Source organism: Pelodiscus sinensis, unplaced genomic scaffold, assembly GCF_049634645.1.
Source record: "Pelodiscus sinensis isolate JC-2024 unplaced genomic scaffold, ASM4963464v1 ctg127, whole genome shotgun sequence".
NCBI classification, from domain to species: Eukaryota; Metazoa; Chordata; order Testudines; family Trionychidae; genus Pelodiscus; species Pelodiscus sinensis.
In genome coordinates, this window is record NW_027466027.1 from 137,313 (window position 1) to 163,899 (window position 26,587).

A 26,587-nucleotide genomic window follows, 5' to 3' on the forward strand; every position below is an offset into this window, starting at 1 on the left:
CCCCAGGGAGAAGGCCCCGGGGCAGGCTGCATGGCCCCATCGCCCCAGGGAGAAGGCCCCGGGGCAGGCTGCATGGCCCCGCCGCCCCAGGGAGAAGGCCCCGGGGCAGGCTGCATGGCCCCATCGCCCCAGGGAGAAGGCCCCGGGGCAGGCTGCATGGCCCCATCGCCCCAGGGAGAAGGCCCCGGTCAGGCTGCATGGCCCCATCGCCCCAGGAAGAAGGCCCCGGGGCAGGCTGCATGGCCCCATCGCCCCAGGGAGAAGGCCCCGGGGCAGGCTGCATGGCCCCATCGCCCCAGTGAGAAGGCCCCAGGGCAGGCTGCATGGCCCCGCCGCCCCAGGGAGAAGGCCCCGGGGCAGGCTGCATGGCCCCATCGCCCCAGGGAGAAGGCCCCGGGGCAGGCTGCATGGCCCCATCGCCCCAGGGAGAAGGCCCCGGACAGGCTGCATGGCCCCATCGCCCCAGGGAGAAGGCTCCGGACAGGCTGCATGGCCCCATCGCCCCAGGGAGAAGGCCCCGGACAGGCTGCATGGCCCCGCCACCCCAGGGAGAAGGCCCCGGTCAGGCTGCATGGCCCTGCCGCCCCAGGCAACGCCAGGGAAGTCTTTAGTTCTCAAATATGCATCAGTACTTATAGATTAGCCAAGCCACCCCTTAGCCTTCTCTTTGTCCAGCTACGGAGACTGGGGCTGTTGCCGTAAGGGAGCTTTTCTAATTCGCTCGTCATCCTTGGGGCTCTTCTCTGAATTCTTACCAGTAACTTACATCTTCCTTGAACTGTGAGCACCAGAACTGCGCTATCACAGCTGGGCCATTTGGAGACCTATCACTTAGGCAGCGTTAATCCAGTTCATGTGTCCCAGGTTCTCGTGTGTATTCTAGTTTTTTAAATCCAAATGCTGTGATCCCTAGAGTTCTGCAAGGCATCTGACTTAGTATGTTACCTCAGCCAGCTCTATAATCTCATCAGAATAAGAGCCAGTTCATTTGACAGACTCTGTTATCCACAAACTCATGTTGATTGGCATGAATAAGATCACGTGTGTTACTCTCCTTTAATTCTGTATTAATCAAGTCCCTCTGAGTTGCTTCATTATGTTGATCAGGGTCAGCATTGGACTGCTATTCTGCTTGTGCTTTGAAACACTGACACAGCAGTACATGTCTCCCATGTTTCTGCAACTTCCCTGATCTTCCAAGACTTCTGGAAAGTCAATGATAATGGCCCAACAAACTCCTCAGCCAGCTCGTTTTCAACTCTTGGCAGCAAATGATCCTGACCTGATTTTTGAAATGTTTAATTTTAGTAGGTGCTGTTTAACTTGATCTTGAGATTCTAGTGGAATGGAAAGTGTGTGGCCACGTATGACCACATCACGTGTCTCCACAAATACGGAGCAAATAGTGGCTGAATCTTTTTGCCTTACTATGGATAGTTCTGTCATTTTCATCAAAGAGCAGACCAATGACATCACTGGGGTTCTTCTTGTTCCTATCTGCATTAAAAACTCTTTCCTAGGTCTCTAGCAACACTAGCCATAGACTTCTCCTCGCACCTTTTTGCTTCCTTTAGCAGTTTTTTCAAATTCCTAGCTTCTGACTCGTATTTACACTCTCCACTTTCCCAGAGTGCTCAGCATGTGTCACCCAGATGGAAGTCCCTCCTGAGCACACAGCGTCCCCCTACACTCTCTGGATCAGTGCCCTCGTGCGGCCGGGGGCTCTGCGGCAGACACCGACGAAAGCACCCGTCCTGTGCCGGATCCGCCAGGGCACGGAGCAGTAGATCCATTTTCTTTCAAGCTAGCAGTGACTCAGACAGGTGTGGTGCCCGCGAGCTCAGCACAGGCATTTCCACATGCCATGGACTTGTGCTGTAGAGAAACCCCCTTTCCGCCCTGCCGGGGGCCTCTCTCAGCCACTCCGCCACACTCTCTATTGCAGCTCAGGGGAGTCTGTCCGTGGGGACCCAGTGACTGGGGGAGGCTCTTACACTTCCCAGCCAACCCCCCAGCTTCCTAAGAGCAGCCCTGCGCCCATGGGGTTGAAGTGGGGGGGAGTGACTCGGTGCTTACAGGCAGGCGGGGTGGGGATGACCTGACGCGTGGGGATGCAGAGGTGGAGGGGTGGTGATTGGGGGGAGTAGTGGGGTGGGCTTGGGGGGTAGCGGGGGGGGTGAGAAGTGGGATGGGGTGACTGGGGAAGGAGCAGGGGGGAATGGGGGGGTGAGAAGCAGGGTGGGGTTGGGGGGTGACTGGGGAGGAGCAGGGTGGGGGTGGAGCTGTGGGGAGGAGCAGGGTGGGGTTGGGGGCTGGGGGGGAGGAGCGGGGAGGGGGGCCGTGGGTGAGTAGGGGGGTGGGGTTGGGGTGGCTGGGGGAGGAGCAGGGAGGTCCGGGCGCTGAGAAGCAGGGTGGGGTTGGGGGGTGGCTGGGGGGGCGGAGTGGGGGGGGTTGGGCAGGAGCAGGGTGGGGATGGGGGTGAGTAGGGGGGTGGCTGAGGGAGGAGCAGGGGGGTCTGGGGAGGGAGGAGTGGGGGGGGGCAGGGGGTGAGTAGGGGGTGGCTGAGGGAGGAGCAGGGGGGTCCGGGGAGGGAGGAGCGGGGGGGCCAGGGGAGGGTGGGGGGGCTGGGGGAGGAGCGGGGGGGCCAGGGGTGAGTAGGGGGTGGGGGGGCCAGGGGAGGGTGGGGGTGGCTGGGGGAGGAGCGGGGGGGCCAGGGGGTGAGTAGGGGGTGGGGGGGCTGGGGGAGGAGCGGGGGGGGCCAGGGGAGGGTGGGGGTGGCTGGGGTGGCTGGGGGAGGAGCGGGGGGGGCTAGGGGAGGGTGGGGGGGGCCAGGGGAGGAGCGGGGGGGCCAGGGGGTGAGTAGGGGGTGGGGCTGGCTGGGGGGGCCGGGGGAGGCGCGGGGGGGTGGGGGGGGCCGGGTCTCGGCCGCGGGCTCCCGGGTGTCCGGCGCCGCCTCCCGGGGAGGGGCCGGCCGGTCCCGCTGCTCCGTGACGGCATCCGGCGGCGCCCGCGGGGCCGGGCCGGGCCGGGCGGGGCTGCGGCGAGTCACCAGGCGGCCGGGCCGGGCCCCCCCGCTCCTGCTGGGCCGGGCTGGCTCCGGGGCGGGGGCTCCGGGCTTCCCCGCGACGTGACGCTGCTCGGCCGCCCAGAAAGGGCCGCGGCCGCCAGCCCCGCGCCCCGCGCCGCACGGTGAGAGCGGGGGGGCCGGGCCGGGGAGCGGGGGGGGGCCGGGCCGGGCCGGGGAGCGGGGGGGGGCCGGGCCGGGCCGGGGAGCGGGGGGGGGCCGGGCCGGGCCGGGGAGCGGGGGGGGGGTTGCTCGGGGAGCGGGGGGGGGCCGGGCCGGGGAGCGGGGGGGGGTTGCTCGGGGAGCGGGGGGGGGGCCGGGCCGGGGAGCGGGGGGGGGGTTGCTCGGGGAGCCCGGGCTCTGCCCCGCCGCCCGCCTGGCCCTGGCCCCAAAGCGCCACGGAGCCAGCGAAGGCTCCGCTGGGCCAGGCTGCCTGGGCGTCGCGCAGCGGGCGGCCCGTGGGGCTCTGTGCGTGGCCCATAGATGGCCTATGGGGTCTGTGCGTGCCCCACTGGTGGACTGTGGGTTTCTGTGTCCCGCGAGCGGCCCGTGGGGCTCTGTGCGTGACCCATAGATGGCCTATGGGGTCTGTGCGTGCCCCACTGGTGGACTGTGGGTTTCTGTGTCCCGCGAGCGGCCCGTGGGGCTCTGTGCGTGGCCCATAGATGGCCTATGGGGTCTGTGCGTGGCTCGCTGGTGGACTGTGGGTTTCTGTGTCCCGCGAGCGGCCCGTGGGGCTCTGTGCGTGACCCATAGATGGCCTATGGGGTCTGTGCGTGCCCCACTGGTGGACTGTGGGTTTCTGTGTCCCGCGAGCGGCCCGTGGGGCTCTGTGCATGGCCCATAGATGGCCTATGGGGTCTGTGCGTGCCCCACTGGTGGACTGTGGGTTTCTGTGTCCCGCGAGCGGCCCGTGGGGCTCTGTGCGTGGCCCATAGATGGCCTATGGGGTCTGTGCGTGGCTCGCTGGTGGACTGTGGGTTTCTGTGTCCCGCGAGCGGCCCGTGGGGCTCTGTGCGTGGCCCATAGATGGCCTATGGGGTCTGTGCGTGCCCCGCTGGTGGACTGTGGGTTTCTGTGTCCCGCGAGCGGCCCGTGGGGCTCTGTGCGTGGCCCATAGATGGCCTATGGGGTCTGTGCGTGGCTCGCTGGTGGACTGTGGGTTTCTGTGTCCCGCGGGCGGCCCGTGGGACTCTGTGCGTGACCCATAGATGGCCTATGGGGTCTGTGCGTGCCCCACTGGTGGACTGTGGGTTTCTGTGTCCCGCGAGCGGCCCGTGGGGCTGTGCGTGGCCCATAGATGGCCTATGGGGTCTGTGCGTGCCCCACTGGTGGACTGTGGGTTTCTGTGTCCCGCGAGCGGCCCGTGGGGCTGTGCGTGGCCCATAGATGGCCTATGGGGTCTGTGCGTGCCCCACTGGTGGACTGTGGGTTTCTGTGTCCCGCGGGCGGCCCGTGGGGCTGTGCGTGGCCCATAGATGGCCTATGGGGTCTGTGCGTGCCCCACTGGTGGACTGTAGGTTTCTGTGTCCCGCGGGCGGCCCGTGGGGCTCTGTGCGTGGCCCGCAAGACATCGTGTTTCCTTGCCCACGCGCGGGGCTGCCACGTTCCGCTGGATTCTGCCCGTGGGGCTTTTCCCTACCGGTGTCACTGAAGTGGCAGGCACGTTGGCGCCAGGGCCTGTGCAGCGAGGTGGGGGCTGGTTGCACACAGCCCTGCCTGTCGGAGCCGTGCGCTCCCTGCAGCCGGTCCCAGCGCTGCTCCGGTCCGGTCAGTGCCCCCGCACGGCGAGGTGAGCGAGCAGGGAGCAAAGCTGCCCTGTGCTGGAGACCGTCTGAGCTACGAGTCTTGTGACCCGCCGAGACCAGCCTCTCCCATTCAGGCCCCCTGGGAGTAAAGCTCTTGCTGCCCTTGGCTTTGGAGGGCACTGGAGGCAGGCGGTTCCCTATCAGCAGGAGGTGGCAGCTGGATGATTGACAGGGGATGGCAGTGTGTGGCTGCCCCAGCAGATGGTCTTGTGGATCAAGAGGAAGTGGTTTGTTTGGAGCCACGTGGCCTGTCGGCCACGTCTCTGCACTGGCCTGCATACTGACGTGGGGGCGGTGAGTTCCACAGGTGGCCATTCAGGTGGGAGTGCAGCGGGTGGGGTTGGCGTTGTGCGGAGCTCACCCCCAGCTGTTGAAATGGCAGGTCCGGGGCACTGCCAGGTGGGAGCCAGCTGGCCACATTCCCTGAGCTGCTTCTCAGACTCCTGAACCACCTTGGTGCCCCCCGTCCCCCCCCTGCGCTGTGCCCAGCTGGTCTCGGCCCGGGGTGTGCCCCGCACGGGCCGCAGGCACCACAGCTGTGCGGTGACTCGCAGGGCTGGGGGCCTGGGCAAAGCACCCCACCCCCTCCTGCTCCATGGAAACAGGCAGCGCTGAGTGCCGGGGCAGGCTCTGGGCGCACCGGGGCTGGGCCGATTCCCAGGCCCTGCAGAGCTTTGCTGAGGCAGCTTCCTTGCTGGTCGCTCGTCCCCTGCGGCTGTCACGTGGGGTCAGAACCCGGGGAGCTGAGCCGTGCATTCCCCCAGCCCTGTCCGTGCGAGGCGTGTCCCCGCCCGCTGGGCCCTTCGCACTATTACGGCTTCTCGTGAGGCGGGACGTGGGGCCCATCCGCGGCAGGTCCAGGCTGCTGCCTTTGTGAGCCCCATGTCCCCTGCCTGGCTTCCAGCTAGATCCACGTTCCCTGCACGAATCCGCACGAGCGTCGCAGCGCCCGCACCCGCCGGGGGCCGTGGCACCAGCCGAGCGTGGCCAGCTGGGGGGTTTGCACCGAGGGCCAGTGGCCCTGCAGCGAGTGGCTCTCCCATAGCCCCAGGAGGGGGGTTCTCAGCCCTCGGGTGTGGCTGCGATTTGGCTGCTTGACCCAGGTGGGGTCTGCCCCCGAGCTGGGCACTGGGCGGGTTCCTGTTTGAGCCGTTTGCTGCCGGGTTGTAAGTCCAGCGCGTAAACACATTGACCAATAGCTGGGTAAACAGCCCGAGGGGAGGGGAGCTCCGGCTGCAGGGCCTCCGCGCGGGAGCCGGGCCTGGGTGGGCTCTGCGGCTCTCAGCCCTGACCTGTGCTGCTCTTCCTCCAGGGGCACCGCTGCCTGCTCGTTTGGCCAGCCCCTGCCTCCAGCTCAGCCTGCTGCCCGGATGTGGTCCCCGGGCTGGCCGCAGGGCCAGCTGGGCAGAGCGAGCGGCTGAGCGCCCGGCGGGGCTGGGCGCTGCTGTTCCTGGCCCCCCGCGAGAGGCGCCGACCTTCTGATGGATCGGGGGCCCCGTTGGCTGCTCTTGCTGTGGACTCCAGTGGTGGCCGTGGCGCTGCTGGCCCAGGAGGGGCGCGGCCAGCGTGTCTACACCAACAGCTGGGCTGTGCTGGTCCCGGCGGGGCCGCAGCAGGCCCACAGGCTGGCCCGGAAGCATGGATTCCTCAACCTTGGGCCGGTGAGTGACCCTCCCTGCTTGGCGCGACACCCCCGTGCCGGGGGCTGTGTCTGGCTCCTGCCCAGGGCGAGGGGCATGTCCCCCGGGCTGGGCGTCTGTTGGCACCTCTGGCTTGGCGTGACCGGAGCTGTGGGGAGGCAGGGCGGAGGCGCTCGGGACCCACCCCCGGCAGACTCGGGCAGGCTGAGCGAGCAGGGTGCAAGGCCCAGCGGTCGGGCCCCGCGAGCGGCTGCGGGCCTGCCCGGGCGGGTTGCTGACGCTGGCTCCTGTGCCCTTCGCCGGCCGGGCCTGTCCTCTGCAAACGCAGGCGTCAGCATGTGGCCATGGGGGCTGGGTGCCGGGCCAGCCGCGTGTCCCTTCCCCATTGGCTCTGCGGGTCCTCCTGCAGGACGGGCTCCGGCCCAGGGCTCAGCACCTGCTCCCTGGAGGGGGCCCACTGCTGGGCAGACCCGTCCCGGAGGCGCCGCTCCGGAGATGCACCTGTCCCGGGCTCCTTGGCCTGCTGGAGCCGGGACGTGCTGGGCGAGGCCTTGTCTGGGTCCTTGTTTTCTTGTCCCGTTGGCAGCCTCCGGGCAGGTCCCTGGCTGGGGAGCGGTGGGGGGGGAGACCTGTCCCTGTCCGGGGGGGGGGGGGACCAGTCTCTGGCTGGGGAGCGCCGGGGGGGGGGGAGACCTGTCCCTGTCTGAGGGAGTGGGGGGGACCAGTCTCTGGCTGGGGAGCGCCGGGGGGGGGAGACCTGTCCCTGTCCGAGGGAGGGGGGGGGACCAGTCTCTGGCTGGGGAGCGCCGGGGGGGGGAGACCTGTCCCTGTCCGAGGGAGGGGGGGGGACCAGTCTCTGGCTGGGGAGCGGTGGGGGGGGGAGAGACCTGTCCCTGTCCGAGGGAGGGGGGGGGACCAGTCTCTGGCTGGGGAGCGGTGGGGGGGGGAGACCTGTCCCTGTCCGAGGGAGGGGGGGGGACCAGTCTCTGGCTGGGGAGCGGTGGGGGGGGGAGACCTGTCCCTGTCCGAGGGAGGGGGGGGGACCAGTCTCTGGCTGGGGAGCGCCGGGGGGGGAGACCTGTCCCTGTCCGAGGGAGGGGGGGGGACCAGTCTCTGGCTGGGGAGCGGTGGGGGGGGGAGAGACCTGTCCCTGTCCGAGGGAGGGGGGGGGACCAGTCTCTGGCTGGGGAGCGGTGGGGGGGGGAGACCTGTCCCTGTCCGAGGGAGGGGGGGGGACCAGTCTCTGGCTGGGGAGCGCCGGGGGGGGGGAGACCTGTCCCTGTCCGAGGGAGGGGGGGGGACCAGTCTCTGGCTGGGGAGCGCCGGGGGGGGGAGACCTGTCCCTGTCCGAGGGAGGGGGGGGGACCAGTCTCTGGCTGGGGAGCGGTGGGGGGGGGGAGACCTGTCCCTGTCCGAGGGAGGGGGGGGGACCAGTCTCTGGCTGGGGAGCGGTGGGGGGGGGAGACCTGTCCCTGTCCGAGGGAGGGGGGGGGACCAGTCTCTGGCTGGGGAGCGGTGGGGGGGGGGAGACCTGTCCCTGTCCGAGGGAGGGGGGGGGACCAGTCTCTGGCTGGGGAGCGGTGGGGGGGGAGACCTGTCCCTGTCCGAGGGAGGGGGGGGGACCAGTCTCTGGCTGGGGAGCGGTGGGGGGGGAGACCTGTCCCTGTCCGAGGGGGGGGGACGGACCAGTCTCTGGCTGGGGAGCGGTGGGGGGGGAGACCTGTCCCTGTCCGGGGGGGGGGGAACCAGTCTCTGGCTGGGGAGCGCCGGGGGGGGAGACCTGTCCCTGTCCGAGGGGGGGGGACGGACCAGTCTCTGGCTGGGGAGCGGTGGGGGGGGAGACCTGTCCCTGTCCGGGGGGGGGGAACCAGTCTCTGGCTGGGGAGCGCCGGGGGGGGAGACCTGTCCCTGTCCGGGGGGGGGGGGACCAGTCTCTGGCTGGGGAGTGCCGGGGGGGGAGACCTGTCCCTGTCCGGGGGGGGGGGGGACCAGTCTCTGGCTGGGGAGCGGTGGGGGGGGAGACCTGTCCCTGTCCGAGGGGGGGGACCAGTCTCTGGCTGGGGAGCGCCGGGGGGGGAGACCTGTCCCTGTCCGGGGGGGGGGGACCAGTCTCTGGCTGGGGAGCGCCAGGGGGGAGACCTGTCCCTGTCCGAGGGGGGGGGAGACCTGTCCCTGTCTGGGGGGGGGGGGACCAGTCTCTGGCTGGGGAGCGCCGGGGGGGGAGACCTGTCCCTGTCCGGGGGGGGGGGGGACCAGTCTCTGGCTGGGGAGCGGTGGGGGGGGACCATCTCTGGCTGGGGAGCGCCGGGGGGGCTGTGAGGGAGTGGGGGCATGGCTTCCGCTTGCTCAGGGTGATGGGCAGGGGGCCGCGTGCCGGCGGCAGCACTCGGCTCTGGCTGCCTAGGCCCCCCAGCCAGCCCTGTCCCCTGCCCGAGGGGAGCAAGGCTGTGGCACGTCCACCTGCCCCTGGCTGAGCAGCGAGTGCTTGGGGAGCGGGCGGGCTCCCTTGGCGAGGCTCTGCCCCCGCGCCCTGCCCTGGCAGCAGTGGCTTAGTGCCAAGTGCAGGGCCCTGGCTGGGCTCTCTGGGGCGAGGGCCTCTGCCCCCCTGCATTCCTGGCTCCTCTCCTCTGGTGCCCGCAGCTGCCCAGGTGCAGGCGGAGGGCGGGGAGGCCGTGGGCGCAGGGCTGGCCCTGCCAGGAAGGAAGCGTGTGCGTGGGGGGTGAAATCCCTCAGGAAGTTGCACAATAAGTGAGGGCAGGGCCGGGCCTTGCTCGGAGCCTCCAGCTGCAGCCAGCTGGGAGCCGTGAGAGCGGCTGCCTGAGCAGCCCAGGTGCCCGGTGCTGCCTGCTGGCCAGGAGAGCTGCCGGCCGCTGGGGCCAGGGTTCCGCGCTGGAGGAGGGGGGCGGGGGCGAAGCTGCCTGCTGTGCTGCCGGGCCCGGCTCTGGTTGTGGGGCCCTGCTCAGGCTGGCTCCCAGAATGCACTGGGGCTGCACAGCTCCTCTGCCAAAGGCCGTGACTTGCCTGAGCCCCATGGGGTGAGCTCAGGTCCCTTGGCCAGGGCAGTGGGTCGCCCCTGTTGCATCCTGGGGCTGGAAGTGACTAGCCCCCGTCTCTCTCGGGGCAGCGAGGGGGAGCAGGAGCTGGCCTAAAGGCTCCGTGGGGGGAGGCGCGAGCTGGGACTCCTACCCCCGTGAAGGGCAGAGGGCAGCGGGGTTGGCTCCTGGGGCAGGGCCAGGGTCCCTGCGCTGGTGCCCGCAGCGTGCCGGGCTCTGCTGAGACGGCCCTCTGGGCCTGGCTGGCACCCGGCGCCATGGGAGCGAGCGAGGACGGGCAGGACGTGGGGCGCCCCGGTGGGCGTGCCCAGTGAGCTAGCTTGGGACTGGGCTGCTGCTCGACCGGGTCTGGCCCTGGCAGTGTCGGGCGAGGGCCCAGTTCCCCCAGAGTCGCTGCTGGCATAGTGGGCAGGGGGCTGTGCGGTGCCCCTCTGCCATCTGCGCCCGCCCTGACCTGCCGGCTCGGCAAGCAGGGCCGCCCCCGCCTGTTGCCATGGAGCATGTCTGCTGAGCCCGGCCTGGGGGCGCTGCGGGCAGGCCCAGGGGTCTGGGTCGGCTGCTGGTGGCCTGCTCGGAGCATGCTGCTCCCACAGCCTGGCGGGCCCCGGCGCTGGGGCTGAGGCCGGGCTGCCTGCTGGCACTGCCGCTTGGGTCGGGCACCCTAATCCCGTCTGGCAAGCAGGCAGAGCCTGGCGCTGCGCCGAGCAAGGGGCCCTGTCCCTGGGCCAAGGGCGGCTTACGGAGCCAAGGCGCTTGTCTCCCGCCCCGTGGCTGGCCAGGACTCCAGCCCCGCTGACAGGGAACGTGGGGTCCCGTCTGTGGCCTCAGTGCCTCAGCTCTGCCCCGGTGCTGCGGGGGCCAGGGCCATGGGGCAGGAAAGGGACTCGCCTGTGGCCGCACGGGGCAGGGCCGCGCTCAGCGGAGGCACTTGGGAGAGAGAGCGGGGAGCCAGGCTGGGCAGCCACCTGTGCTGGGTGAGGCCCGTGGGGGGGCAGAGCCCAGCTGCTGCTCGGCCGGGGCCCCTGCACCTGCTTGGGGAGGGCTCGCCGGCGCCGTCTGGCTGTGCCTCCCCTGCCGGAGCCGAGGGGCCCCGCCCGGCTACCCGATGGCTGGCCTGTCCCAGCCAGGGCATGGGGCGCAGCAGTGGGGCGCAGCGTTCAGGCTGGGTGGGGCCGTGAGACCTGCCTCAGCCTCGGGGCTGCTGCTTGTGTTCCCCTGGCCCCGTGGGGCCTAGGACACGTGCAGTGGGACTGGGGCAGATGGGTGCAAGGAGGAGACTGTTGGGGACACTTCCTGGGACAAGCACTGAAGGAACCGAGCAGGGGCCGTGCGCAGCTCGACCTGCTGCTCACAAACCCGGAGGAACTAGCAGGGGAAGCAGAGGTGGGTGACAACCTGGAAGCAGGGATCACGAGACGGTGGGTTTCAGGGTCCCGATCAAAGGAGAGCAGCAAAATACACCCCCTGGACTCCAGAAGAGCAGAACTGCCGGGCAGGAGTCCCTGGGATGTAACACGAAGGGGAAGGGAGTCCAGGAGAGCTGGCAGGATTTGAAGAAGCCTTACTGAAGGCACAGGATGAAACGATCCCGAGGCGCAGCACGAAAAACAAAGCTAGTGGGCGACCAGATTGGCTTCCTGGGGACATCCCTGGTGAGCTGAAACACGGAGAGGAAGCTGACAAGAACTGGAAACTTGGACTGATGAGCAGGGAGGGGGAGAACGCGGGGGGGGTTCTCAGGCAGGCCACAGCACAACGGGAATTGCAGCTGGCGAGGGATGTGAAGGGGAACCAGAAAGGGTTCTCCAGGCATGTAGCAATGAGAGGGGATCCGAGAGGGTGAGCGGCCCCTACTGGCTGAGGGCGGTAACCCAGTGACAGACCATGTGGGGAAGCTGAAGCGCTCAGGGCGTTCTTCGCCTCTGTCTTCACGGACAAGGTCACCCCCAGACGCAGGCGCTCGGCGCGCCGGTCGGTGTCTAGCGCGGCGCCCCGGACGCAGGCGCTAGGTGCGCCGGTCGGTGTCTAGCGCGGGGCCCCGGACGCGGGCGCTCGGCGCGCCGGGCGGTGTCTAGCTGTGACGGCGCGTTGGGGTCCCCCGTCTCCTGCACCCCGAAATGGCACAAACAGACTGCACCAGCCGGTGGACTAGAGGAAGTTTATTGCCTCTCCAGGATACAGCACAGCACAGATGTAGTCTGGTCACAGAGCTGGGCTAGGATGCCTCAGGCCCCCTTGAGATGGGGGAGACTGGGCCCCTAAACTCCAGCCTCTTTCCCTAGGCTCTCCTCCATGCTCCCAGACAGTAACTAACTAAATTCCCTTCCAGCCCTGCCCCCCAGCCAGGGCAGCATCCACCTTCCTTTGTTCCTCTCCATGGGGGGTGTCTGGCTACTGGTTCAACAAGTTTGGCATTACCTCTGCCTAGTGAGGTTTTCCCTGCTGGGTCTTGCTCCAGACAGCAGGGGTCACCACAGCCCAGCAAGTACCCCCACTACGTCACACTAGCGCGGCGCCCCGGACGCGGGCGCTCTGCGCGCCGGTCGGTGTCTAGCGCGGCGCCCCGAGGGTCTGTTCTTGGACCAGTGTTGTTCAAAATCTTTCTGAATGATGCGCATGAGGGGATGGATTGCACCCTCAGCAAGTTCCCAGATGACACTGAGCTGGGGGAGGGGTAGATACGCTGGGGGGCAGGGAAGGGTCCAGAGTGACCTGGACAGATTGGAGGATTGGGCCAAAAAAATGTGCTGCATTTCAACAAGGAGAAGTGCCGAGTCCTGCCCTGGGGGCGGAAGAATCCCATAGGTACAGGCTGGGACCGACTGGCTAAGCAGCCGTTCAGCAGACAAGGCCCTGGGGGCGGAAGAATCCCATAGGTACAGGCTGGGACCGACTGGCTAAGCAGCCGTTCAGCAGACAAGGCCCTGGGGGCGGAAGAATCCCATAGGTACAGGCTGGGACCGACTGGCTAAGCAGCCGTTCAGCAGACAAGGCCCTGGGGGCGGAAGAATCCCATAGGTACAGGCTGGGACCGACTGGCTAAGCAGCCGTTCAGCAGACAAGGCCCTGGGGGCGGAAGAATCCCGTAGGTACAGGCTGGGGACCGACTGGCTAAGCAGCCGTTCAGCAGGAGAGGCCCTGGGGGCGGAAGAATCCCATAGGTACAGGCTGGGGCTGACTGGCCAAGCAGCCGTTCAGCAGGAGAGGCCCTGGGGGCGGAAGAATCCCATAGGTACAGGCTGGGGACCGACTGGCTAAGCAGCCGTTCAGCAGACAAGGCCCTGGGGGTGGAAGAATCCCATAGGTACAGGCTGGGACCGACTGGCCAAGCAGCCGTTCAGCAGACAAGGCCCTGGGGGTGGAAGAATCCCATAGGTACAGGCTGGGGCTGACTGGCCAAGCAGCCGTTCAGCAGACAAGGCCCTGGGGGTGGAAGAATCCCATAGGTACAGGCTGGGACCGACTGGCCAAGCAGCCGTTCAGCAGGAGAGGCCCTGGGGGCGGAAGAATCCCATAGGTACAGGCTGGGGACCGACTGGCCAAGCAGCCGTTCAGCAGACAAGGCCCTGGGGGCGGAAGAATCCCATAGGTACAGGCTGGGACCGACTGGCCAAGCAGCCGTTCAGCAGACAAGGCCCTGGGGGCGGAAGAATCCCATAGGTACAGGCTGGGGCCGACTGGCCAAGCAGCCGTTCAGCAGGAGAGGCCCTGGGGGCGGAAGAATCCCATAGGTACAGGCTGGGGACCGACTGGCCAAGCAGCCGTTCAGCAGACAAGGCCCTGGGGGCGGAAGAATCCCATAGGTACAGGCTGGGACCGACTGGCCAAGCAGCCGTTCAGCAGACAAGGCCCTGGGGGCGGAAGAATCCCATAGGTACAGGCTGGGGACCGACTGGCCAAGCAGCCGTTCAGCAGACAAGGCCCTGGGGGAGGAAGAATCCCATAGGTACAGGCTGGGACCGACTGGCCAAGCAGCCGTTCAGCAGACAAGGCCCTGGGGGCGGAAGAATCCCATAGGTACAGGCTGGGGACCGACTGGCCAAGCAGCCGTTCAGCAGACAAGGCCCTGGGGGCGGAAGAATCCCATAGGTACAGGCTGGGACCGACTGGCCAAGCAGCCGTTCAGCAGACAAGGCCCTGGGGGCGGAAGAATCCCATAGGTACAGGCTGGGGACCGACTGGCCAAGCAGCCGTTCAGCAGACAAGGCCCTGGGGGCGGAAGAATCCCATAGGTACAGGCTGGGGCCGACTGGCCAAGCAGACGTTCAGCAGACAAGGCCCTGGGGGCGGAAGAATCCCATAGGTACAGGCTGGGACCGACTGGCCAAGCAGCCGTTCAGCAGACAAGGCCCTGGGGGCGGAAGAATCCCATAGGTACAGGCTGGGACCGACTGGCCAAGCAGACGTTCAGCAGACAAGGCCCTGGGGGCGGAAGAATCCCATAGGTACAGGCTGGGACCGACTGGCCAAGCAGACGTTCAGCAGACAAGGCCCTGGGGGCGGAAGAATCCCATAGGTACAGGCTGGGGACCGACTGGCCAAGCAGCCGTTCAGCAGACAAGGCCCTGGGGGCGGAAGAATCCCATAGGTACAGGCTGGGGACCGACTGGCCAAGCAGCCGTTCAGCAGACAAGGCCCTGGGGGCGGAAGAATCCCATAGGTACAGGCTGGGACCGACTGGCCAAGCAGCCGTTCAGCAGACAAGGCCCTGGGGGTGGAAGAATCCCATAGGTACAGGCTGGGGACCGACTGGCTAAGCAGCCGTTCAGCAGACAAGGCCCTGGGGGAGGAAGAATCCCATAGGTACAGGCTGGGGACCGACTGGCCAAGCAGCCGTTCAGCAGACAAGGCCCTGGGGGAGGAAGAATCCCATAGGTACAGGCTGGGGACCGACTGGCCAAGCAGCCGTTCAGCAGACAAGGCCCTGGGGGCGGAAGAATCCCATAGGTACAGGCTGGGACCGACTGGCCAAGCAGCCGTTCAGCAGACAAGGCCCTGGGGGCGGAAGAATCCCATAGGTACAGGCTGGGGACCGACTGGCCAAGCAGCCGTTCAGCAGACAAGGCCCTGGGGGCGGAAGAATCCCATAGGTACAGGCTGGGACCGACTGGCCAAGCAGCCGTTCAGCAGACAAGGCCCTGGGGGCGGAAGAATCCCATAGGTACAGGCTGGGGACCGACTGGCTAAGCAGCCGTTCAGCAGACAAGGCCCTGGGGACGGAAGAATCCCATAGGCACAGGCTGGGACCGACTGGCCAAGCAGCCGTTCAGCAGACAAGGCCCTGGGGGCGGAAGAATCCCATAGGTACAGGCTGGGACCGACTGGCCAAGCAGCCGTTCAGCAGGAAAGGCCCTGGGGGCGGAAGAATCCCATAGGTACAGGCTGGGGCCGACTGGCCAAGCAGACGTTCAGCAGACAAGGCCCTGGGGGCGGAAGAATCCCATAGGTACAGGCTGGGGACCGACTGGCCAAGCAGCCGTTCAGCAGACAAGGCCCTGGGGGTTGCAGCGGGTGAGAAGCTGGAGATGCGTCACCAGGGCCCCTGGTAGCCAAGAGGATGCGAATGGCACATTGGGGGCACTAGGAGCATGGCCAGGCCCTCCTGAGAAGTGTTTATTCTGCTCTGGTGAGGCCACATCTGGGCTGCGTCTAGACTGGCCCGTTTTTCTGCAAAAGCACCTGCTTTCTGAGAGCAGCCTGCAGCTCCCGGGGGGGGGGGGGGGGGGGGGTCCAGAGAGGCTGGTCTCAGTGGGGCAGGTGGCAGACAAGGAGCAATGGGCTCAGGTTACCGTGGGGGAGGAGGGGTCTAGGTTGGAGATTAGGAAAAACTCTTTCCCTAGGCAGGTGGGAAGCGCTGGGCTGGGTTCCCTGTGGGGCGGGGGGGTGGGGATCTCCAGCCCTAGAGGTTACGTCTCGTCTGGGATGACTGAGCTGGGCTGGTCCTGCCTTGGGCAGGGGCTGGACTCGATGGCTCCTGAGGTCTCTGCCAGCCCTGGGATTCTGTGATTCTATGGGGGAGGAGGCTGCCAGGGGCTGGAAGTGCCAGGGCCCCTCGGTGTGCAGCGAGCCCTGTGGCTTACAGCCCCCTCTGCCAGCCCCGCTGCACCGGCTCCCTGCTGGCCATAGCCCCACTCCTGCTGTGGGGTGGAGCTGCAGGCTGCGCCCACCTCGCGCTGCCTGGCTCCCCCCCCCTACCTCGCGCTGCCTGGCTCCCCCCCCCCACCTCGCGCTGCCTGGCTCCCCCCCCTACCTCGCGCTGCCTGGCTCCCCCCCCTACCTCGCGCTGCCTGGCTCCCCCCCCATACCTCGCGCTGCCTGGCTCCCCCCCCCACCTCGCGCTGCTTGGCTCCCCCCCCCACCTCGCGCTGCTTGGCTCCCCCCCCATACCTCGCGCTGCCTGGCTCCCCCCCCATACCTCGCGCTGCCTGGCTCCCCCCCCCACCTCGCGCTGCCTGGCTCCCCCCCCTACCTCGCGCTGCTTGGCTCCCCCCCCATACCTCGCGCTGCCTGGCTCCCCCCCCCCACCTCGCGCTGCCTGGCTCCCCCCCCCATACCTCGCGCTGCCTGGCTCCCCCCCTACCTCGCGCTGCTTGGCTCCCCCCCCATACCTCGCGCTGCCTGGCTCCCCCCCCTACCTCGCGCTGCCTGGCTCCCCCCCCTACCTCGCGCTGCTTGGCTCCCCCCCCATACCTCGCGCTGCCTGGCTCCCCCCCCCCACCTCGCGCTGCCTGGCTCCCCACCCTACCTCGCACTGCCTGGCTCCCCCCCCCATACCTCGCGCTGCCTGGCTCCCCCCCCCATACCTCGCGCTGCCTGGCCCTCCCACTGCTGCAGAGGGGTGCAGGCTGGGGCTGCAGTCAGGCTCGTGCTCCACTCAGAGGCCTGCACGCTGGCTGTGGAGGGCAAGGCCTGGCTCCCACCCCCAGCAGTCTGTGGCTGGGAGTAGCGAGCAGGGTGACCTGGCTGCTCCCAAGCAGCAGCTGAGCAGAGGAGACCCCAGCGAGCAGCCCAGACCTGGCCCTGCCCCCAGGCAGGGGGGTTCAGGGCAGAGGCTGCCTGCGGGATCCTGGCAGGCTGGGCTGCGGCTTGGAGGGGGAGGGAGGGTGGCCTTGGCCTGCGGCCCCAGAGCACAGGCTGGGGGAAGTGGGGGCAGGCCGAGGGACCCTGCCCTGGGCTGCCTTGCCCCAGCGGAGGCCCGGGAGGAAGGCCGGGGCTGAGCCGGGCAGCGTGTGCAACCCAGGGCTGGCGAGGCCGGAGCCAGGCCACTGCGGAGCCGAAGGGGCAGGCCCGGGCTGCCGTTGGCCGCGGTCCCCGGCGTGGAGCGCTGGCCGGGCCGTGCCGGGACTCGCAGCGGGAGGCCTGACCTCAGCCGGGCACGGGGCTGCTGGCCCGGGTCGGGTGGCTGCGCCCTGAGGGAGGGAGGAGTTGCCTTGGGGCAGGCGGGCCCCTGGCGCTCTGGGGGGGGGCTTGCCCTGGCTGCTCGGGCACTCGGCCCTGGAAGGAAAGCGCAGCGCCCAAGGCCTGGGGTACGGCCCGGGGCTTGCCCAGCCTGGCGGGTGCCTGCTCTGCCCCTCCCCGCTGTGCTCACCCGCGCCCTGTGCCCTGCAGATCGTCGGTGACTATTACCACTTCCGGCACCGCGCCGTGGTGAAGCGCTCCCTCTCGCCCCACCGCGCCCGGCACGCCCACCTGGCCAGGGAGCCCCAGGTGAGTGGCGCTGGGGCGGGCCAGAGGAGAGACGGCCTGTGGGCCAGGCCTTCCCAGAACTGGGGGGCTGCTGTAGCAGAGCCCTTGGCTCCCTCAGGCTGGTGCTGAGTGCAGGGGCCCTGGCTTGCTGCAGGGGCCCAGGGGCCCCACGCAGGGCTGTCCGGGGGCATGGCCTTGCCTGGGCTCCGGCCACAAACAGGGGCGCCCGTGGTGTGGCTGGAGGGGTCGGAGCTGGGAACAGGGAGGCAGGAGGGGGCAGGTGTCTGGCTCCCGGGGCCCCGAGCCAGCAGCCTGGGCCTGGCTTGACAGCCTCAGGTGTGTTGGCGGGGAGCCAGCCGAGAGCTGGCACTCACCCCAGCAGGATGGCAGGGTCCGGCCCCCCCAGTGTGCCAGCCTCCTGGCCTGGAGCGCCCCTGCCCTTGCCAGCCTGGCCGGCTCCTGCAGCCGGACAGGGAAGGGGCATGTGGCCAGGGGCGGAGGCTCTTCACCCTGCTGCTGTCTCTAGGTGCACTGGCTGGAGCAGCAGGTTGCGAAGCGCAGGACGAAGAGAGACGCCTTCGCGGAGCCCGCGGACCCCAAGTTCCCTCAGCAGTGGTACCTGGTGGGTGATGGCTGGGTGCTGTGCCTCAGTTTCCCTGTTTCCTTCCATTTCAGCCATTCTCCAGCCTGGCCAAGCCAGGGCTCCCTCTGTTCCCTCCTGCCCTGTAGTTCCCAGCAGAGCTCCCATGTCTCCCCCCAGGCCGGCTCTGATCCCTGCCCAAGGCCGGGTGCTCTGCTTGCCGGAGGGCACTGCTGTTCAGCCCTAGGGTCTGGGGTGGGTTGGCTCCAGCAATGCGTGAGTGAGGTGTCAGGAGTGGATCTGCCCCTTTAGCCCCTCTGGGAGCAGTGTAAGGCACGGAGGGAAACCGAGGCACGCAGCATGTATATATAAACTGGGCCACTGTGTCCCATCCCCCACACACCTAGGCTGCGTCTAGACTGGCAAGTTTTTCCGCAAAAGCAGCTGCTTTTCTGGAAAAACTTGCCAGCTGTCTACACTGGCCACTTGAATTTCCACCAGAACACTGACGTCCTACTGTCTGAAATCAGTGCTCCTTGTGGAAATGCTACGCTGCTCCCGTTCGGGCAAAAGGCCAGTGTCGACAGCTCAGATTTGTTTTGCGCAAAAAAGCCCCGATGGCAAAAATGGCGATTGGGGCTTTTTTGCCGAAAAGCGCGTCTAGATTGGCACGGACGCTTTTCCCCAAAAAGTGCTTTTACAGAAAACTTTTCCGTTAAAAGCATTTGCGAAAAATCCTGCCCGTCTAGACGTAGCCCTGGTGTGGCCTGATGGCCAGAGCATCTGTTGTTGCCGGAGCCGGGGGCGGGGGGGGGGTGACAAAGTGGGAATGTGCTAAGCTCTGCCTCAGTTTCCCCACCTGGTACTAACATGGCTAGGTGACGGAACACCAGGCTGGCCTCGTTGCAGCCAGTCGGCAGTCATGCCTGCCCTGCCCTGTCCATCACCGCACGCAGCGCTCGGACAGGGCACCCAGCTTGTTCCCACTTCGGCCCACGTGTCATGGCAGCCATTTGCACGTTCCCTGTGGCTTGGGGGTCTCTGGCACCGACCGTTCCGGCAGGCCGCCGTGCGGCATGGGAGTTGCCGCCTGTGGCCTTGGGGGCTGCACCCCCGCCCGCCTTCCCAGGTTTGACCGTGGGTTTCTGGACTCGTTCCTCTAGTACAACGTGAACCAGAGAGACCTGAATGTGCGGGGGGCCTGGGAGCAGGGCTACACCGGCAGGGGCGTCGTGGTCTCCATCTTGGACGATGGCATTGAGAAGAACCACCCGGACCTGGAGAACAACTACGTGAGTAGGCCCCCGGCGCCCTGAGCCCCACGCAGGCCACCAGAGGGACGACCTCTGCCCCTCCCTGAGCCCGCTGTGACCCACAGCGCAGCCCCGGGCAGCTGCCTGGCCCAGGAGGGCTCTGCTGAGCTGCCTGGCTTCTGCTTTCTAGGACCCCGGGGCCAGCTTTGATGTGAACGACCAGGACCCGGACCCCCAGCCTCGCTACACGCAGATGAACGACAACAGGTAGCAGGGCTGGGCGGCCCGTCGGGAGGGAGCTCAGGAGGACTCCGGGGCCTCGGCTGTGGTGGGAGCCTGCTTCTCCTCGGGGCTCTTGGGGTGGCCTGCGCACAGGACCCCCAGGTCCGGGCGGGAGTGGGCCCTGCACCCGCTGTGCACTGGCAGAGCTGGAGCCGCCCCTCCTGCCGTGAGCCCTGCACTGGAGGGGGGCTGCGTGTGGCGGGGCCCGGCCGTGTTGCTGCGCGTGGCGGGCCGTGTTGCTGCGCGTGGTGGGCCGTGTTGCTGCGCGTGGCGGGCCGTGTTGCTGCATGTGGCGGGGCCCGGCCGTGTTGCTGCGCGTGGCGGGCCGTGTTGCTGCGCGTGGCGGGCCGTGTTGCTGCGCGTGGCGGGCCGTGTTGCTGCGCGTGGCGGGGCCCGGCCGTGTTGCTGCGCGTGGCGGGGCCCGGCCGTGTTGCTGCGCGTGGCGGGCCGTGTTGCTGCGCGTGGCGGGCCGTGTTGCTGCGCCTGACGGGCCGTGTTGCTGCGCCTGACGGGCCGTGTTGCTGTTCCCTGCTGCAGACATGGCACCCGCTGTGCTGGTGAAGTGGCCGCTGCAGCGAACAACGGGATCTGTGGCGTGGGCGTGGCTTACAACGCCCGGATCGGAGGTGGGTGTGCGCCCTGGCCTGCCTGCCTCTCACCCTGTGGCACCGGGGGGAGACCTGCGTGGGGCTGGTGCCTGCAAACGCTAGGCCCAGGCGGGGGCTGCAGGCTGGGCCGGGGAGCCGCTGACGTGCCTGTGACCCTAGGTGTGCGCATGCTGGATGGGGAAGTGACTGACGCGGTGGAGGCCCGTTCCCTGGGCTTAAACCCCAACCACATCCACATCTACAGCGCCAGCTGGGGCCCTGAGGACGACGGCAAGACGGTGGACGGGCCGGCCCGGCTGGCGGAGGAGGCGTTCTCTCGAGGGGTCAGCCAGGTGAGCGGGTGTGACGGCGCCCCCCGACCCTGCACCCCTCTGCCAGCCAGGAGAATAGGGAGGGACAGCCCGGCCGGGTTCCATGTGGGTATCCAAGCGAGGGGCCGGGGGGGAGGCACAGGCCCCTGACCCCAGTACCCGGCTTAGTCCCTTCTCCCTGTGTGCCCAGCCCAGAATACCCCCCCTTCGTTCACACCCCTGCCCCGGGCAGGCGAGCAGGTGCTGGGCCATGGCCTGTGCCTGCCCTCAGGGACCCCCCCCGGGCAGTGCACACGGACCCCGGCCAGCAGGGGGCACCCCCGGCCCGACACAACCAGTGACTGACCCACAGAGCGGGTCCAGGCCCCCCCAGCGTGTACAGCACCCCCCCGCTACGTCACACCAGGCGGGCGGGCACGGCTGGGCCCTGCCTCACTCTCTCTCCTTTCTGCAGGGCCGGGGGGGCCTGGGTTCCATCTTCGTCTGGGCCTCTGGGAACGGGGGTCGCGAACACGACAGCTGCAACTGCGACGGCTACACCAACAGCATCTACACGCTGTCCATCAGCAGCACCACGCAGTACGGCAACGTGCCCTGGTACAGCGAGGCCTGCTCCTCCACCCTCGCCACCACCTACAGTAGCGGCAACCAGAACGAGAAGCAGATTGTGAGTTTGGGCCGGGCCCAGGGCGTGCCGGAAGCGGCGGCCACGTCTGTCTCCGTGGGCCGGCCGGGCCCCTACCACGCTCGGGGCGGGGGCCACGTCTCTCTCCGTGGGCGGGCCGGGCCCCTGCCACGCTGGGGGCGGGGGCCACGTCTCTCTCCGTGGGCGGGCCGGGCCCCTGCCACGCTGGGGGCGGGGGCCACGTCTCTCTCCGTGGGCGGGCCGGGCCCCTGCCACGCTGGGGGCGGGGGCCACGTCTCTCTCCGTGGGCGGGCCGGGCCCCTGCCACGCCGGGGGCGGGGGCCACGTCTCTCTCCGTGGGCGGGCCGGGCCCCTGCCACGCCGGGGGCGGGGGCCACGTCTCTCTCCGTGGGCGGGCCGGGCCCCTGCCACGCCGGGGGCGGGGGCCACGTCTCTCTCCGTGGGCGGGCCGGGCCTCTGCCACGCCGGGGGCGGGGGCCACGTCTCTCTCCGTGGGCGGGCCGGGCCTCTGCCACGCCGGGGGCGGGGGCCACGTCTCTCTCCGTGGGCCGGCCGGGCCCCTACCGCGCCGGGGGCGGGGGCCACGTCTCTCTCTCTGGCTCTCTCTCCGTGGGCCGGCCGGGCCCCTGCCGCGCTGGGAGTGGGAGCCACGTCTCTCTCTCTCTCTGGCTCTCTCTCCATGGACGGGCCGGGCCCTTGCCGTGCTGGGAGTGGTGGCCATGTCGCTCTCTCTCCGTGGGCGGGCCGGGCCCCTGCCGCGCTGGGAGTGGCACTCGGTGTTGGCCGCCTCTCCGAGGAAGTGCCTGGTGGGGCCAAGCCCCGTCTCTGGCAAGAGCCCAGCAGGGGTCTCAAGAGGCCGGGCTCCACTGCTCCAGGCTGCGTGGGGCCGCGCTGGGGCAGGACGTGCCGTGGCTCAGGCCCTGCCTCTCCCCACAGGTGACCACGGACCTGAGGCAGAAGTGCACCGAGTCCCACACGGGAACCTCCGCCTCGGCCCCCCTGGCTGCAGGCATCATCGCGCTGACCCTGGAAGCCAAGTAAGGCCGGGCGGAGGCTGGGGGGCGGGACTGGTTTCAGCGTCCCGGGGGCGGGACTGTAGCCACGGCTGCCCCATCCTGCCTCTCTCCACAGTAAGAACCTGACGTGGCGCGACATGCAGCACCTGGTCGTGCGCACCTCCAAGCCAGCCCACCTCAACACCAACGACTGGGCCACCAACGGTGTAGGCCGCAAAGGTAACCCCCCCCCCGGCCCGGGCAGCCCACGGATACATGGCAAGCACCCCCCCCCGGCCTGGGCAGCCCACGGACACGTGGCAAGCACCCCCCCCCCGGCCCGGGCAGCCCACGGACACGTGGCAAGCACCCCCCCCGTCCCGGGCAGCCCACGGACACGTGGCAAGCCCCCCCGCCCCGGCCCGGGCAGCCCACGGACACGTGGCAAGCACCCTCCCCGCCCGGGCAGCCCACGGACACGTGGCAAGCACCCCCCCCCGGCCCGGGCAGCCCACGGACACGTGGCAAGCACCCCCCCCCGGCCCGGGCAGCCCACGGACACGTGGCAAGCACCCCCCCCCGGCCCAGGCAGCCCACGGACACGTGGCAAGCACCCCCCCCGGCCCGGGCAGCCCACGGACACGTGGCAAGCACCCTCCCCGCCCGGGCAGCCCACGGACACGTGGCTAGCACCCTCCTCGCCCGTGCTCCAGGGACCTTCCCTTGTCCCCCCCACCTCACCCTCTCTCTCTCCAGTCAGCCACTCCTATGGCTACGGCCTGCTGGACGCGGGGGCCATGGTGACCCTGGCCAGGAACTGGACCACGGTGGGACCCCAGCGGAAGTGTGTCATCGACATCCTCACCGAGCCAAGGTGAGAGTGGGTGTGTCCCGGGGGCCCCTGGCCTGGTGCCCGACTCCTCCCTGTGGGGCTGGCCTGAGCGTGGCGCCCTGCCCTGGCTCCGTGGCTCTGCCCTGCCTGTGGCGCGGTGCCAGGCTTTGCTGGTGCCACTCCCTGGGCGCTGCGGTTTGGGAGCAGCCGGCATGAGCTGCTCTGGGACAAGGGCCTTGTCAGGCCTCACAGACGCGCCTTTCACAGGGCTGGCTGCCGTGCCCCGGGCTCCCCTTCCCCCACCCCGCCGGGCCATGGCCAGTGCCCAGGCCGAGTGCAGCCGCCTGGCACGCTGGGTGTGGGGCTCTATCCCTGCCGCCCAGCCCCAGCTGCTCTGGGCCCCAGGGACAGCGGCCTGGCAGCTTAGGCCCAGCTCCCGGCCCAGGCAGTGGCGCTCCGCGGGGCGTGTCTCCGCTGCAGGTGAAGAAAGGGGCCATTCACGGCTGGCACAGAGGGGCCATTCAGCCTGGGAGGGGACTCGCCCAGCGCAGGCCACACGTTTCCGGGAACTGGCTGCTGGGAACGTGGTGGCGGGGGGGCTGGCCAAGGGGTCCCCGTGTCCATCCCAGAGCCAGGCCTCTGGGAGAACGTCCGCACCCCACGGCTCTGTACCGCAGCGCAGTTCTGCCTGCTCCCCTCCCCGGAGCCAGCTCCTGCCAGGCCTGACTCCGCTGCGCGTGCTTGTGCCCGGCTCTGGGCCCTCCAGGGTAGGGGGCTGGGATCCGGAGCCCCACGGCCGGGGCGGAGGGTGCCCGTGGGGCGGGGGCTGGGTTTGGCAGTGGGGGGCGCTCAGCGCCTGGCAGCAGGGCGGGCCGGGCGCTGACCCTCCTGCGTCCGCAGAGACATCGGGAAGCGCCTGGAGGTGCGGCGGAAGGTGGACGCCTGCGTGGGGAAGGCCAGTGCCATCAGCCAGCTGGAGCACGTGCAGGCCCGGCTGACGCTCTCCTACAACCGCCGCGGCGACCTGGCCATCCACCTCACCAGCCCCATGGGCACCCGCTCCACCCTCCTGGCACCCAGGTAGGGCCCCGCCCGCCCGCCGGCGCCGCCAGGCCCCTTTCGGGCAGCAGCCTCACCTCGCTCTCGCCCCCAGGCCCCACGACTACTCCGGCGACGGCTTCAGCGACTGGGCCTTCATGACCACGCACGCGTGGGACGAGGACCCTGCCGGCGACTGGGCGCTGGAGATCGAAAACACCAGCGAAGCCAACAACTACGGTCCGTCCGTCCGTCTGTCCTGCGCTGCCGTCTCCCCCGCCCGCTGCCCAGCCTCCTTCCGCCCCCTGCTGCCCCTTCCCCGCCTGCCCAGCCTCCTTCCGCCCCCTGCTGCCCCTTCCCTTCCTGCCCAGCCTCCTTCCGCCCCCTGCTGCCCCTTCCCTTCCTGCCCAGCCTCCTTCCGCCCCCTGCTGCCCCTTCCCCGCCTGCCCAGCCTCCTTCCGCCCCCTGCTGCCCCTTCCCTTCCTGCCCAGCCTCCTTCCGCCCCTTGCTGCCCCTTCCCTTCCTGCCCAGCCTCCTTCCGCCCCCTGCTGCCCCTTCCCTTCCTGCCCAGCCTCCTTCCGCCCCCTGCTGCCCCTTCCCCGCCTGCCCAGCCTCCTTCCGCCCCCTGCTGCCCCTTCCCTTCCTGCCCAGCCTCCTTCCGCCCTCTGCTGCCCCTTCCCCGCCTGCCCAGCCTCCTTCCGCCCCCTGCTGCCCCTTCCCTTCCTGCCCAGCCTCCTTCCGCCCCCTGCTGCCCCTTCCCCGCCTGCCCAGCCTCCTTCCGCCCCCTGCTGCCCCTTCCCCTCCTGCCCAGCCTCCTTCCGCCCCCTGCTGCTGCCCCTTCCCCTCCTGCCCAGCCTCCTTCCGCCCCCTGCTGCTGCCCCTTCCCCGCCTGCCCAGCTCCCCGGCCTTGTGCTGCGCCCCCCCGCCTGCCCCGTTCCCAGCCTCCTTCCGCCCCTCCCCCTTCCCCGCTGTGGCCAGCGTTGGGCCGGGCGGGCTCAGGAGGCCCCGGCGCCCCTCACCCTCTGCCTTGGCCTGCAGGCACCCTGACCAAGTTCACGCTGGTTCTGTACGGGACGGCGCCGGAGCCCCCCGGCCTCTCCAACCAGCTGGAGGGCAGCGGCTGCAAGACCCTCACCTCCAGCCAGGCCTGCGTGGGTGAGTGGGGGCCGGGCCGGGCCGGGGGCGGGGGAGGCAGGCCAGGCCGAGCACTCACCCCTCTCTCCCGCAGTGTGCGAGGACGGCTTCTACCTGCACCAGAAGAGCTGCCTGAAGCGCTGCCCCCCCGGCTTCGCGCCCGGCCTGCCGGCCCCCCCCGCCCTGGAGAACAGCGTGGAGCCCGGCCCCCCCCCGCCTGTGCGTGCCCTGCCACGCCTCCTGCGCCACCTGCAGCGGGCCCACCGCCACCGCCTGCCTCAGCTGCCCTGCCCACTCGCACCACGACAGCCTGCAGCTCACCTGCTCCCGCCAGAGCCCGAGCAGCCGGGCCTCGCCCGCCCTGCCCCAGGGCCCGCCCGCCGCCTCCCGCCTGCCCGTGCTGGTGGCCAGCCTCAGCTGCACCCTCATCGTCCTCGTCTTCGTCACCGTCTTCCTGCTGCTGCAGCTGCGCTCGGGCTGCTCGCTGCGGGGCGTCAAGGTGTGCGCCCTGGACGGCGGCCTGGTCTCCTACAAGGGGCTGCCCTCCGACCTGTGGCAGGAGGAGCCGCCCTCCGAGGAGGAGGGCGAGGTGCAGGGCGAGAGGACTGCCTTCCTCAGGGACCCAAGTGCCCTTTGAGCCCCCGGGGTGCTGGGGTGAGGGCTCCCCGCTGCTGGCCCCGTCCTGGGCCCTGGCCCCACCTGCGTTTCGTTTACCTCGCCAAGGGCCTTCGAGCGTGGCCCCCCCCGGGGCCCGCCGTGGCCGCGCCTCTCAGGGCAGCGCCGGGGCTCGGGCGGGGGAGGGGTGCGTTGCCTTGCGCTCCCTCGCCCACCGGGCAGGGCCAGGCCCCGGCTCAGAGCCCAGCAGCCAGTGGCAGCGCCTCCTTCCTCTACAGCAATAACGTCTGGGCCGGGGCCCGGGGCCCCGCCCCTGTGGCCCCTGCTGGCTGCCCCCGCTGGCCCCGGCAGTGCAGGGCCTGGGCTGCGCCGCCAGCCCCCTGCAGAGGACCTGAGGCCTGGCCCGTTCCCCGACGTGCCTTGCCCCCCTTGTGGTGACAATCCGGTCTGCTCCCCGGGGAGCCCCCCCCGTTCAGTCACAAGGCGCGAGGCAGGCCCGGGGGGGTGCCAGTGCGGGGGGGCTCCCGCGGGCCCCGGCCTTGGCCCCCGCGCCTGCTTTTCTAGCAGAACTTTTTGGTGCCCGGTAATTTCTTCTTGTAATTTAATCAGGCAGGTGCTGCCTCTTGCGCCCGGTTTTTAATTTAATGGTTGTGGATATAACGCTAGAGACTGAGAGTTATTAAATGTGGAGAACTATGCAACCCCTCCCCCGCCTGCTCGTGTGTCCCTGCACCCCGGGCCTGGGCCTCTGCGCCACGCACCCCCCTTTGGCCCCCGGCTGGCTCTTGGTCTTGGGCTCGTCTGGCCCTTGCTGCTGCCTGACTTCCCCACGCGCTGCCCGGCTCGCAGGCTGCGGGAGCACGGGGAGGCATGGGGGGGTCCACGGGGCCCTGCGGGCAGGCTGGGAGCTCTAGTCCGAGGGTGCCCAAAGCAGGCCCCTGCCCCTGCCGCACCCCCTGGAAGTCAAGGCCTGGATTCTCTGTTAGCAGCTCACCAGCAGGGGCGGGGCTCAGGCAGCCCCCCAGGGCGATGAGACGGGGCC

The 26,587-nt window shown here is 69.3% G+C and overlaps 1 protein-coding gene across 1 annotated transcript; it reads left to right on the forward strand.

Annotated features, from left to right (window-relative positions):
- Positions 1-1,798: 1,798 nt before the first annotated feature.
- LOC102460552 (furin-like) lies at positions 1,799-25,705 on the forward strand. The gene is given in 17 exon segments (XM_075918398.1): positions 1,799-1,823; positions 6,185-6,533; positions 17,174-17,272; positions 17,778-17,873; positions 18,995-19,123; positions 19,275-19,351; positions 19,904-19,992; positions 20,134-20,306; positions 20,740-20,952; positions 21,868-21,968; positions 22,063-22,166; positions 22,683-22,800; positions 23,659-23,838; positions 23,912-24,036; positions 24,835-24,951; positions 25,025-25,131; positions 25,133-25,705. Coding segments are annotated over 16 exon segments (2,343 nt in total). The 5' UTR covers positions 1,799-1,823; positions 6,185-6,353; the 3' UTR covers positions 25,568-25,705.
- Positions 25,706-26,587: the final 882 nt, after the last annotated feature.